Source organism: Miniopterus natalensis, chromosome 21 (genome assembly GCF_054644295.1).
Source record: "Miniopterus natalensis isolate mMinNat1 chromosome 21, mMinNat1.hap1, whole genome shotgun sequence".
Lineage (NCBI taxonomy): Eukaryota > Metazoa > Chordata > Mammalia > Chiroptera > Miniopteridae > Miniopterus > Miniopterus natalensis.
In genome coordinates, this window is record NC_142101.1 from 11,148,763 (window position 1) to 11,162,573 (window position 13,811).

The 13,811-nt window shown below is 39.9% G+C and overlaps 1 protein-coding gene across 1 annotated transcript in view; it reads left to right on the forward strand.

Annotated features, from left to right (window-relative positions):
* Nucleotides 1-13,811, forward strand: part of DRC8 (dynein regulatory complex subunit 8) — a 36,704-nt gene that overhangs the window by 12,691 nt on the left and 10,202 nt on the right. Inside the window, exon 2 of the mRNA XM_087828958.1 lies at nt 4,349-4,433. Within this exon, the coding sequence (XP_087685084.1) occupies nt 4,349-4,433 (85 nt within the window). The remainder of the gene's footprint in view (nt 1-4,348; nt 4,434-13,811) is intronic.

The following is a 13,811-nucleotide window of genomic DNA, read 5'->3' on the forward strand; positions in this document are numbered from 1 at the left end:
TTGAGAGGTTAAATGACATGTAAATTCTCTTTCAACTCTAGATTCTGCGGTTTTTAATTGATTTTTATTTCTCCACTAACCTAAATATGTCATCAGCCAAACACTTCATGGAAGTTTCTCAGAATTTGTATAAAATATTAATCTGTCATGTGTCAATACCCAATGAAGACATATGGACTACAGTTAGTAATTTTAGTGGTGAAACGGCACCAGAATGTTACTGGCAATTGGACCTTGGTACTTGAGTTCTGGCTAAGAAAAAAATTCAGAGCCAAGACTCAAATACGAGCAAAACTTTATTTAGAAAGTCCAGAGGGCCCAGCCAGAGCAGCTCAGTTGGTTGAGTATCATCCCGTGCACTGGAAGTTTGCTGGTTCGATTCCCGGTCAGGGCCCATACCTGGGTTGCAGGTTTGATCCCCAGGTGGGGAGTGTACAGAAGGCAACTGATCAATATTTCTCTCTCCCTGCTCCTCTCTCTCCCCTTCTCTCCCCCTCTTCCTCCCTTTCTCTAAGCATGTCCTTGGGTGAAGATTTAAATGAATGAATGAATGAACGAACAAACAAATAAATAAATAAATAAAATAGAAAGTCACAGAGGTAGAAGAAGTGAGCTGTGGAAGAGGTGAGCCAACTGGGCTGTGTGGGCTCAGGAAATAAGCTACAGGGACAAAAGAAGGGCCCTTGGAACTTAGGAGAAAGCAAGCAAGGGTGTACATGCCTGGGGAAGGCCAGGGCAAAAGGAGCCGCGCGCTCGGGATTGGTGCTGCAGAGAGAGAAAGAGCATGGCTGAGCCGCCATCCTGAGGTTTATCTACCCTTTAAAGGTAGGAATGAGGATCCAATGGTATATTCATCAGCTTTCCAGGTGTGTCCTTTCCGGGTCATGGTCTTTACTGATTGGTTGGCCCCGGTGTAGGGGGTCATTAGTCATCGTAGCTGGTCCTGAGGTCAGCCACGGTGTTGCCCCTCCAGCCTTGCTGCTTTTCTGGACCTGAAGCTGTAACACGGCTGAAGCCTCCATGTTGTCTCTCGTGTGATCAAAACTCTGTCTCTGTAGTCATCAGGCCTGAGGCTTTGTTCCTAAGGTTATCTGATGTGGTCAGAGCCTCAGTGTCCTGAGGGCTTAATGCTTAAGGGAGTGGTTGTGCAAGGGCTTGTGTGGGAGTCTTATGAGTCCATTCTCGAACCCCCTTGTTCCTCCTCCAAGGGGGTCTGCCATATGACTAGCGACATGCCAGGGGAGGAGAGGTCAGGGGAGGGTCCGAACAGCGTGACCAGCAATGTGAAGGGGCAGGGGTCTGAACCTCCAGACCCACAATGTTGGAGCGGAGGAAAGGTCACTGGGGCACGAGGTCCTTGTTTTCCCAGCTTTGCCCTTGCTAGGCACCCTGGGCTTTCTGCCCTGGTGACATTCGATACACGGCCTATTGTTCTTACTCTGCTCACATCTATGTAACTGCCTATGACAGTACCAATTTACTATAATTATTTCCTCAGGTACCTCACTTGTTATATATTCTAATAATCTTCAAGATTTTCTTCCAGATAAAAGTTATTTTTTCATAAAATATTTTAAAATCAAAGGTATTATTTCAGTTGTTTTGAAATGTTGATTTGAGCAGTGTAAGTTGCCAAATATTTTTGCAACCGCTAACATCCATTATTTAGACATCATGCAAAGGCATTGTTATACTTTCATTTAAATTTGAATAGCTTAAATATATTTGTCTGGCAAAAATAAAACTTTCTAAAGCTTTTATTAGGCTGTGAACATGAAAATGTTAATAGGTTAATATATCTTTCTGACATGTTACTTACCATGGTATTTTAGCCAAATATGATGAAACCAAGTCTTATATTTTGGCAAGAATATACACAGTCAATCTGATTTTTTAATTTTTATGATGAAAAGCCTGGTTAAATAAAAGAAGTCAGGAATACTTTAAAAAAATCCCCAGTTAGAAAAGGGCAAGAAGGGGAAAGTGATGTTTTAGTTTGGCTTTGGCTTGCTGGTTGGCTAACTACTTGGAATTTGGGATAGTGCTCAGGAGTATCAGAATTGTTAAACCCATTTATTGTTTGATATGCATGCACTTTAATTTTATAACTTACAATACATTTGAATTAGGATGAGGTGTATTTATTTACCATTTTTAAGTGCAGTTCAGTGACATTAAGTACATTCACATTGTTGTGCAAACATGACCACCATCCATTTCCAGAACTTTTTCATCATCCCAAACAGAAACTTTGTACCCATTAGACAGTAACTCCCCAGCCCCTCTCCTGGCAACTACCATTCTACTTTTTGTCTCTATGAGTTTGACTATTCTAGGTACCTTTTGTGAATAGATTTATGCAGTATTTATCCTTCTGTGTCTGGCTTATTTCACTTAATGTTTTCAAAGTTCATTCATTTTGTAGCATGTGACAGAATTTAATTCTTTTTAAGGCTGAGCAATATTCCATGGTATGTATAAACCATATTTTGTTTATCCATTCATCCATCAGTGGACATTTGGGTTGTTTCCCTTTTGGTTATTGTGAATAATGCTCTTGTGAGCATTGGTACACAAATATCTGCTCAAGTTCCTGCTTCCAATTCTTTTGGGTGTTTATCCAGAAGTGGAATTTCTGGGTCATATGGTAATTTGATGTTTAACTCTTTGAGGAACTGCTGTACTGTTTTCCAAGGATGATACTATTATTATCAGCATTGAAGATGAGGAAACTTCCCTCTCCCTTCTTCCCTCTCTCTCTCTCTCTGTCTCTCTCTCATAAATGGAAGTTATAATGTTTTCTTCCCACAACCCACTGAATTGTCCTGCGTGGATACACACTGGGGGCACATATATTCTGTATTTAGACCAAGATTAAACATTAGAATAATTCCCCTCTAAAGAATTTTTGTGTAATATGAACATCATTTATACTTGGCTTAGGAATGTGACACTAGCACAATACAAGAACAAATTTTACAATACGACTGTCCAGCTTTGTGGTAGGCTGCCTTGGGTGGTTTTCTATCTGCAGAGGTGGAAATAGTCAAGACTCCAATTGAGAGCTGGACTGAACAACCTCTGCTATTCCTGCTAAGATTCGAACTCAGCAACAGCCCAGTGGAAGAGATGCACAGGGCAAGGTATGAGGGGAGGGGTGTGGAGTTCCATGTGCTCTCTGGGTGCAACGCGCCCCCAGGACCTCCACTTGTTCACCAGCCCAGAAGCTCCTCAAAGGATACGTTTCTAAACTTTAAAGGGTGATAAGAAATCTTAACAGATGTGGCTGCCTAAAAATAAAAGAGAACATACTTTAAAGATGTTTTTCAGTTTAAAAAGCAGATATCAACTTTGTGCAGTGGCAGTGTTCTAACCAGTGAGATCTTCCCAAGGTGCTGTCACAAGTAATAAGAACCTTTCCAACACCCCACACAAATCCGACTGCCTTCCACTCACTGTATTTCAGTGAGCTAAGAAGACAAACGCACAGGATGAACTGGGCAAGACTGATCACTAAAGAATAATGATAATGGTGAAAAATCAGAAACAACCTAAATGTCTGCAATTTGGTGTTTGGTTAAATAAATAATGATAAATCTCTATAATAGAATACCAGTCACTAAAAATGATAATGTAATATTTTTTTGAGAGTGAAAGATGCTCACAGTTTATTGTTAAAAAATAAGGTTGCGAAGAGACAACAATAAGAGTAGCTAACTCTGTGTGGGAGGGTAGAAGTGATTTTTACTAACCTAAACTCTTTCTCCCATATCCTGTTTTTTTCTCCAGTAATCATGTGTGCTTTGATGATCACAAAGGATATAGGACTGTTTTTATTGTAGAAAAACAAATGCACATAACTGCCCTGGAAAATTGTATGCAGTTATTGTGACATAAAGTTAAGTCTTTATTATTTAAAGAGCTCAAACAAATGATAAAAACTGGAAGATCCTATGGAGAACATGAACAGGTGATATATAACATAGAAAAGGGAGGCAATACACAAGCCTATGGATCATGATTCACACACATTTGGAATCGAAGTGTAGATTTAAACAAGATGACATTTATTTTTACTTGTTAAATTAGCCATATAAAGAAAAATTAATATCAATAATTGTGGTATAGTCCTTTGGTTCTATTAAAAATGAAAGGTTATGTTGCAACCTGGAAAAATATAACATTTGAGTGAAATAATTAGGAGTTTTAGTTTTTAAACTAGTTAGGTAGGATAGGGGCTGAGAGAGAGCAGGCAGGATCCCTTATGGTGAATTTCTAGTTTATTGAAATTTTTGTGCTGAATTCAAAATTAAAGTAAAATAATTTTTATTCGCTTTGTCTTTTGCAGAGATAATAGTAGCAGAATTTCACAGGAAAATCAAAGAGGCTTTTGAAGTGTTTGACCATGAGGCAAATAACACAGTGGATGTGAGGTTTGGAAATATTTTCTTTGTTCTTATTCTAAATTACTGATATAACTCATAAAATAGCAGAGGGCTCTTTTCCCTTTTTCCATTTTCTGGATTTATCATGCTCTTTAAAGTATTTATTTTGCCATGCCCTGTTTACAAGGTCTTTTTCCTAACTATTGCTTCCGATCAATACTGTTTCCTATTCTTTCTAGTCTGGTGGAAAGGATATCTTTGCATTGCTTGCCCCAACCTACTGACTGTCAATTCTGTGAGTCGGATAAACTCTACTGTAGCTTTCGTGCTACATACACAGTTGGCGTTCAGTAAATATTTGTTGAGTGAATGAATAGAATTTTCATTTTAAAATAAATAAAGCCACCAATGGAATATTATACAGAAAAACTAATAATGCTTAATCAATGATACACTTCCTGAGTAAAATAAACAAAACAAAAGAACATCAAATGATGAGAGAAAGACGTGAATACTGGTAGGTCTAGGATGGAGGACAGGAAACAAAGGACAGTGTGAGACCAGAACGAAGACAGGCGGGAAGTAGAGGAGACGTCCATGAGTGTGATAGGAGTTGTAGGGTCCACGCCCCCGTTCCTCTGTCTTCCCTTCCCTTTACCTCTGCTTTGCACACATTGAGAGATTGAATGGAAATGGCATCACAATAGATGGAGGGGAGGTTGGGGACCGTGACTGTCAGGCAGCCAGTGGGTTTCCATCACTGTGTAAAACATTATAAAGTGAGCCTGCTGCTTTCTACCTGGCTCCCAGGGGCAACCTGAGGCCTGGAATCAGACTTCCTGAGTTCCAGTCCTGGCTTTGTGACTCTGAGTCACTTATTTATTCCCTCTGGGCCTCAGTTTCCCCATTTGCCTCATAGGATTGGTGTGAGTAAGCAATTCCCAAAGCGTGGTTTCGAGACCCCTGTGTGTCCCAAGGACGCTTTCAGGAATCTATGAAGTCTAAACTATTTTCATAATAAGTCAAAGACAGCATTGGCTATTTCCATTCTCATTTTTTCCACAAGTGCATATTGGAGTTTTTAAACTGCTACATGATATGTGATATTGCAACAGATTGAATGCAGAACCAGAGAGGAGAATCCAGCCGTCTTCTGTTAAAGCAGACATGAGAGAGAGATTTGCAACCATGCAAAACACTGCCATTCTTCTAATTCAAGTTGATTTTTGTTTTAATAGCTTATTTTCATGAATATTATGTTATTAATATAAACGTAGAATGGGTTTTTAAATCGTTATTTCTAAATGAAGTAATAAATATTTTTAAAATTTGAGGTTTAATTTCTAACATGGTACTTATAGATAAATAAACTCATATTAACAGACTCTTTGAGGATCTCAGTAATTTTTAAGAGTGTAAAGGATCCGAGACCCAGAAACTTGAGAACCACTGTTGTTAGTGGACATTTTTAAAGCTCTTAGAACATTATTAGCTTGTGACAAATTTGTTCGGGATTTAAAGTTTAGGACAATATTAGGTATTTAATTATTATTTAATTTATTCTACTTTATATTCTTGTAAATAATTTAGACTTATTTTTTCTCTAATCTAGGTTAGCAATGTTATATTATACATAACAAAACTCTCATAAGACCTTTTTACTTATTTCTGTGTTCTGTTTTGATATTTTAAGTTCTGAAACAGTTCATTTTCCTTGTTAAATCATTTTTGAAAGTTGAGGCATATTTTCTAAATCATTATTTAGTGGCAATTTTACTTTGCCTCATACAAAACATAGGACATAGTATATTTTGACTTACATTTTCCTGTTCTATGTTCAGATTTCAGTCAATAAGATTGATTGAAAATTAAGGTATTGAATAGATAATATATTCACGTGGGATAAAATTTAAAAGGTACAAAAAATATATAGTGACAGGTAAGTCTCTTCACCTCTAATCCTGGCTATCCAGTTCCCCTTTCTAAAGGCAAGATTTGCTATAAGTTTCTCTAACTCTTCCAAAGAATGTCCATGGAAATACAAGTGTATGTGTTTGTGTGTGTATTTTTATTATAAATATATAACATAAAATTTAACATTTAAAAAACTATTCAAAAGTTTAATGTCTGATTCAGTTTGGAAAATTACTTTTTACACACAGTTTATTTTTTAAAAAATTAAAAAAAATTCAATTACAGTTGACATACAGCATTATATTAGTTTGAGGTGTACAACATAGTGATTAGACATTTATATAACTTATGAAGTGATCACCCCAATAAGTCTAGCACCTTACCTGACATCATACATAGTTATTACAATATTAATTGACTATATTCTTTATGCTGTACTTTACATCCCTGTGACTATTTGTATAACTGGCAATTTTTACTTCTTAATCCCTTCCCCTCTCTCTGTCTCTCCCTCTCCCTTTCTTTTTTTAAAAAAATATATATTTTAATATATCGTTATTGATTTTAGAGGAAGGGAGAGAGAGAGAGGTAGAAACATCAGTGATGGGAGAGTCATTGATCGGCTGCCTCCTGCATGCCCCCTACTGGGGATCGAGCCCGCAACCCGGGCATGTGGCTTGACTGGGAACTGAACCTCAATCTCCTGGATCCTACGCTGATGCTCAACCACTGAGCCACACCCGGCCAGGCTCTCTCTCCTTTTCTCTCTCTCTAAAAATCAATTTTAAAAAACTATTTTTGAATAGATAGTATATTCTGATCACATCGTTAAAATGAAAAGATAAAGTATAGAGAAAAGTTGCTGTAACACCCTTTTTTTACCAGCCATCCAGAGCCCCTCCAAAATATTAGCAACTAAAGTACAAATTTTTAGGGATCACTCCAGAAATATTCTATGCATATCAAGGAAATGCATATATACCATTTTCTTACCCCCCCTTTTTTTTACCTGAATGATTGCATATTTCCTTAGCATGGTACCATCCCCATGGAATGGAATCGAACCTGTGATGAAGTTCATTTTTGTGGCTTCTCATTAGCATTCAGGAATCTGGAATGGATGGAGCTCTCTAGTTCAATCTTAGTGTAAGTGCAAAGTGTCCCAAGTTTTAGTGCATTGGAGGGCATCACGAAGGGTGTGGGGCCCTGGGAACCCCAGTGAACTATGTCCCAGGGTTGATAGATGAGTGTTGATTAATAGAATGGTGTTGTGATAGAATAATACTTGGGTTCAGGCTGCCCTGTCGAGGACTCTTAATTGACTGTTGTGACAAAGAAGATCCTTTCTGTATTCTTTATCTTTGGAGGCCAACTTTGGTTGACTCTGAATTATAGGTATCTGTCTGTTGTACTTTTTGTATTGTCTCTATCAGGTACAGATTTTGCTGAATGGCTACAAAAATTCGGAGCCAGAGGCTGAGATTGGTGGTCTCAGGGAGTGTACTTCCTGGGGCCTCTGGGCATATAATTCCTGTGGCCTCTGGCTGTGTACCCTCTGTGGCTTCCAGGTTCATACTCCTGCAACTTCAACCTGTTCTCCTTGACATAGGAAATAAAATATTGGATCCACTTGAAAAGTGTCAGCCCTATTAAGTGTGGAAGACTTAATGCAAATAAATAATAGAGACCAGTTCATGGCAGTGTCTTCATTAGCTTTTGAAAGGTAGAGGGGATAAAAACCAAAACAACATTGCCATGTGCTCAAATGGCCACCGGCATATTTGGAAATCTGGGTCCCTCTCATATTTCTGTTTGTCATGCCTCTTGAGGCAGCATGGGACCAAATAGTCCCTTAAGTTTTCTCAGTAAATGCAAGTGTATTATAAGTCTACATTTGGAAATATGATGTAAGGAGTAATTATTCCGTATATGCCACCTCCATGACTAGTGTGGGCGAAAAAGGGGCCACACACTAACCCTGACAAGCTCAGGGGAAGCCCAAAAGTAACCACATAGGATGAAATGAAGTTAAAACTTATTAACTGAAAGTGAGTCATGGCAGGTTGTCCTGTCCTAGGCCAGTGTCCTGCCTAACAAAGGTCAATCTTTACCTTAACTGAGCCTGTCTATTGTTTGTTTGCATCTAAGATAACGTACCTAATGTCAGGGTAATTTTCTTTTTCCAGACCCCTCAGGACCCAGGTCCCCTTATTGCTGTTATGTTAATTGTTGTTAACTCTCCTATACCCACCTATGTAAAAGAAACTCATGTTTGTTTCATTTACTTTTTATCCAATCCCAGAGGCTTCCCTGCTTTGCTTTCTCCCACCTCCCTAATCTGTCACCAGTGGATTTCATGTAACCCCCTTAGGTGTTCCCCTTTTGGTTCTGGTGTATAAAGTAAGTGGTAAAACTGCCATTTTCTGGAGCATTTGCTCAATCCATTGAGGTTTTGCTTCCCAGCAATTGTTATCAGTTTGGCTCAAATGAATTTTCTCCTAGGTTTGGACGTTTCTTACGTCGACAGTCGTGTTAAGCCACTGGATGCTGGAGTTTGTTACAGCATCGACCATTATCCTCACTCGGGGCCATAACTTAATTTTCTGCACAGCAACCCCGGGAAGGTTTGCGGCCCCTAGACATTTTGGCGAGCTAAGTCCTAGGCTGAAGTTGGCTGATAGGGTGGCTATTCAGAGCGGGCTGAGGGGTATAGAAGAGCCATCATTGCCTTGCTGCTGTCAAGCATGCCATGAAGAATGTCTCCCTTATAAAGCTTCCACCGCAAACCAGGAGCTGTGGGGAGCAGATACATTTGTCGTCACATAACAAAGTCCAGGAGCTGTTTGAAACGGCTCCACATTTACTTGGTGGTGGAGTGAGAAAGGGCAGTAGGGGGTAGCAGCTAGGGTTCCGCCTTGTCCACAGAGCAAGTAAGGCCATCTTCACGCAGCCAGCAGGAAGCCAGTGTTCTGCGCATTCCAGATGGAAGGAGTGACCGCAACTTCACCCATTTCATCTGCAGAGATAGTGAGGCAAGATATCTGCACCCGTCCCCCCGTCCCCCCCCGGGGGCGGTGAGGACAGGGCCGGGCTGTAGGAAAGGGAGTGGCTTTGGTTTCGTTAGCAGGGTCCTGAGGAGTGTGGGAATTTGTTCCTTCTGTCCTAGAAGGACTCAGAAACAAGTGTTCAGAGGTGCCCCTGTAGATGCAGCAATGAAACCAGGCCAGAAGCCAGCTATACAGGCTGTAATTCAAGTAAGCTTTTGGTTAATTTAAGGGCTTGGTAGCTACACCAGCACCTAACCCGTAGACTCCTCCTATTTCATTTTTTGAATTACTGAGAAGTGCCACTCAAGTGTCTACTTGTTTCTGAAAACTACTGATGCAGTTAAAAAATAATTTCCAACCTTCCACTGAGAGCTCATTTTACGCCATCTTTCTTTTGCTTCCCCAACTCTAAGAATATTTATGTTTTTAACTAAAAGCTTGTATTTCTTGTCTCTCCTAAGATATAAACTTAATAAAGACAAAATGTATTTAATATTTGGGTTCTGTGATGTGCACTGTTTTCTGTTTACATACAGTGTCAAGAATATTAGCAGAGAGTATGTAGTTAGTTGTGTGGAGTTATTGGGAAATGGATGATAAAAGTGGGTTAGGGGTCATTCAGTGATGGATTGTGTTTACTGCCCTAAGGCGCCTAGATTTTGTTATGTAGGGAATACAAATGCAAAAAGAATGAAATCTTACCGTTTGCAACAACGTGGATGGACCTAGAATGAAATGGCAGTCAGAGAAAGACAAATACCATATGATTATACTTATATGTGGAATCTCATGAACAAAAGAAAACAAGCAATTTCAAAGATCCAGAGAAGAAACTGACGGTTGCCAGGTGGGAGGGGGTTTGGGGCTGGGTGAAAAAGGTGGAGGGATTAATAAGTACAAATTGGCAGTTACGAAGTAGTCACGGGGATGTAAAGTACAGCATAGGGGATATAGTCAATAATATTGTAATAACTATGATTGGTGTCATCCTTCACAGGGCATTACTTTGTAAGTTATATCACTGTCTAACCACTATGCGGTACACCCAAAACTAAGATAACATTGAATGTCAACTATAACTGAAAAAGAAAAAAAGAATTAATGCACCCCCAACCACATAAAAATTCTTTTCAAGCTAAGAAAAATAAGAAAAATAAACAGATAAATGACAATTTGAGAAAATGTTATTTGCAAATGGCTGATATCCCTAATATGTAACGTGGTAATTCTCTGAAAATATCTGAATTCTTTGACTACAGAGAAAAAAGAAATTTAGTATGCCATTTTTGTGAAATTTAATCTTTTCATTATTTTAAAAAGCATTTTATTTGAAATTAATCGAGTTACAGAAATGCATGAAATAATACAGTGTGTTCCTGTGTATCCTTCGCCCGGCTCCCCCTAATGGTCATATCCCACGGTGCTATTATCTAAGGATCTTACTGGAGCTTGACCAGCTTTTCCACTAACCTCCCCTCTCTCTTCCAGGATCCAACCCAGAGTCCTATGTTACATTTCCTTGTCTTGTCTCTTTAGTCCCCCAATCTCTGACAGTTCCTCAGTGACCTTGATGCTGTTAGAAGTCCTTGCTCAGTGATTTTGTAGAACATCCCTCATTTTGGGTTTGTCAGATGTTCTTTCATGCATAGATTGAGGTAATGCATTTTTGGCAGGAATATCATGGGAGTGATATTGTATTCTCTTCAGAGCATCATGTCAGGACATATTAGATGCTGCTGTATTTCATTCCTGATGATGTTAATCTTGCTCCCTTGGTTACGGTAGTGCCTGCCAATTCCCAACTATAGATATTTATTTTTCCCTTTGTAATTAGTAAATATCTTGGGGAAGACACTTCGAGATTATGCAAATATCCTATTTCTCCTCAAACTTTGCCCATTAATTTTAGCATCCATCGGTTGATTTACCTGTAACAGTGATTACTGTTTCAGTGTTGTTTTTAGAAGGAAACTCCAGGACAGTGAACTTCCTGTTTGGGCGGCGAGCAGCCATTTGGCAGTGCTGCCTTTGGAACTATTTAGACCTTTCACAATAATGAAAAATGTTTTAGTCAGTTAATTTAATAAACATTTCCTAAACCCTGTAACCAAAACATCTATGAGAAATATGCAAAAGGCATAGTGGTGCTGGTCTGCTGAGTCTTTTTCACTCCAACTACTTTTCTATTTTTTAATTGTTTTTTTTTTTTAGAGAGAGAGGAAGGGAGAGTGAGAGAAACATGGATTTGTGGTTCCACTCACTGATGCATTCATTGGTTGATTCTTGTATGTGCCCTGACTGGGGACCGAACCCACAACCTTGGCGTATCGGGATGCTGCTCTAACCAACTGAGCTACCTGGCCAGGGCCATCTGCTATTACTTTTCACCTTAAATCACACTAAGCACATGATTTGTGCTAAGAAGATGTTATTGCAAAGACTGCTGCGCTACGGAATCTCAGGAGTTGGAGGCTGAGGACAACATTCCGTTTTGCTCCATACTAGTTACATTCCTAGAAGGTGAGTCAGGCAAATTCACCAAGTTCTAGTTCCTTATTTTTAAGATGGGGGTTGTAATATGGATTGATGCGAGAGTGAAATGAGTGAATGTATATCAAAGTATTTTTTAATTTAAAGGCATTTTTCAAACTCTAAAGTGTTCTGCAAATTCATTTACTATTTAACAAGTATTTATTGGGCCCCCATTATGTGTTAGCTCTTTCTGGGTGTTGGCATATAGCAGGGAAAGGCCTCTGTCCTCATGGAGCTTATATTTTAGAGGAAAGAGACAGACAATATACAAGTAAACAGAAATAAGTACAATTTCAGATAGTAATAAGTGCCGAGCCAGTTAATACCTATGATCATGATGATGGTGGAGGTGCTTTCTTCACTCTTTAAAGTATATATCATTTCCTAAAGTCAGCTCCCATGTGGACTTCTTTGAGTGTGTGTGCTTTCTCCCACTTGATCATGCTTTCCATGCGTAGAGCAGGGGCCTTGTCTGTCTCATTCATGACAGTAACCACAGTGCCTGGAGCAGCGCCTGAGCCGTGGGAGATCCAGAGTTCTTCATTTGGGAGCTGCAAACCCTAGTACAGAGGGCGATGTAAGAAATAATGATGTAACAAGTTTGAACCAGAGGGTTTTCTAAAGCATATTTTAGCAGTGGAAAAATGACCCCCCCTTTCTTAGAGGGATATTTGGGGAAAAAAAGGCTTTTTTTTTTTTTTTTTAAACAGAGTAGTTCTGCAAATAAGGAGATTTAGCCATTATTTCAAGACTTTGTCAAAATAAGGTTAATCTGTGAAAAATGCCTTCCTCAAGGGCAAGGTTTTCTCTTTGTTGTCTGCTCTACTGTGAATGGTTCCTGACACATAGGTGTTCAATAAATATTTATTAAAGAAATGAAAGTCATTTCAAATCCTTTGTTCCTTCGTAGACATTTTGGAATCGCCTTTAACATTCTGTTACACTTAGCCCAATGTCAGCTAGTCCATAGAGAAGGTAGAATATTTGCCTGCTCTTTCCTCCCTGGAATTGCAGCCATTGTCTGGAATCAGGCCTTTTCCGCGTTTTTGACCTTAGACTGCCCTTAAACGGAAGGCTCGCAACCTAGCTCCTCGGCACTGGCCCCACCTTGTGTCAGAAACGCGACACTACACCCCTGAAGGCTGGCTTGCCGGGACCCCGCCTGTCCCAGCTGAACATTTTAAATGGCCTAACTGCTATACTTAAATCAAGTGGTGATGTCACTGCTGGGCAACCTTATTGTGACTCAATTGTTCTGAAATGACTTTGTCTCCTTGTTTAGTACTCTCTGTATAGTCCAAGTACAGACACAAATTCTTAGTACTTAACTGTAAAGGCCTTGGGAGTTAGTTTGCAGTTCTGACCAAAATTTATAGCCCGACTGTTTTCTGGCCTGTGTTTCCCTCGTCCTGCTCTGTTTTCCTTAGCTGGCCTTCGGGAGCCTTGCTACTCCCAAGGCTGAGCTGTTAGCCGCATGGTTTCCCCTAGAATGGCCAGGTTCCCAGCTCCATCCCGAGACCATCTGGAGTTTGCCAGGGCCCACCTGACCCTTTCTGCTGCGTCCCCGTGTTCTTGGCACAGAATTACAGTGTGAGAGGAGCTCGTGGGATCAGCATCTTCTGTGCCTCCGGCCTGTATTCAGGACATGGGAACAGGAGGGCTCCGAGTCATCTTTGTTTCTGCTCTGATTTTCCTCTCCTGTCCTCTCAGGGACTCCGGGAACTTGGGAGGCCTCCTGAAATTAATTCAACTCATTACATTACCTTTTGCAGAAAGAACACATTTAAGAAGAGTGAAGTTAGTCACCCTCTACCTGGCCGTTGCTGGGCAGTGCCATCAGCCAGCCTTCTTGGGCCAGAGGCCACTCTGACCATTCTGCTAGGAATTGCTCGTCTTTCGAGAGCCTGAGCCCAGGGCTCGGTGCACGTCAACC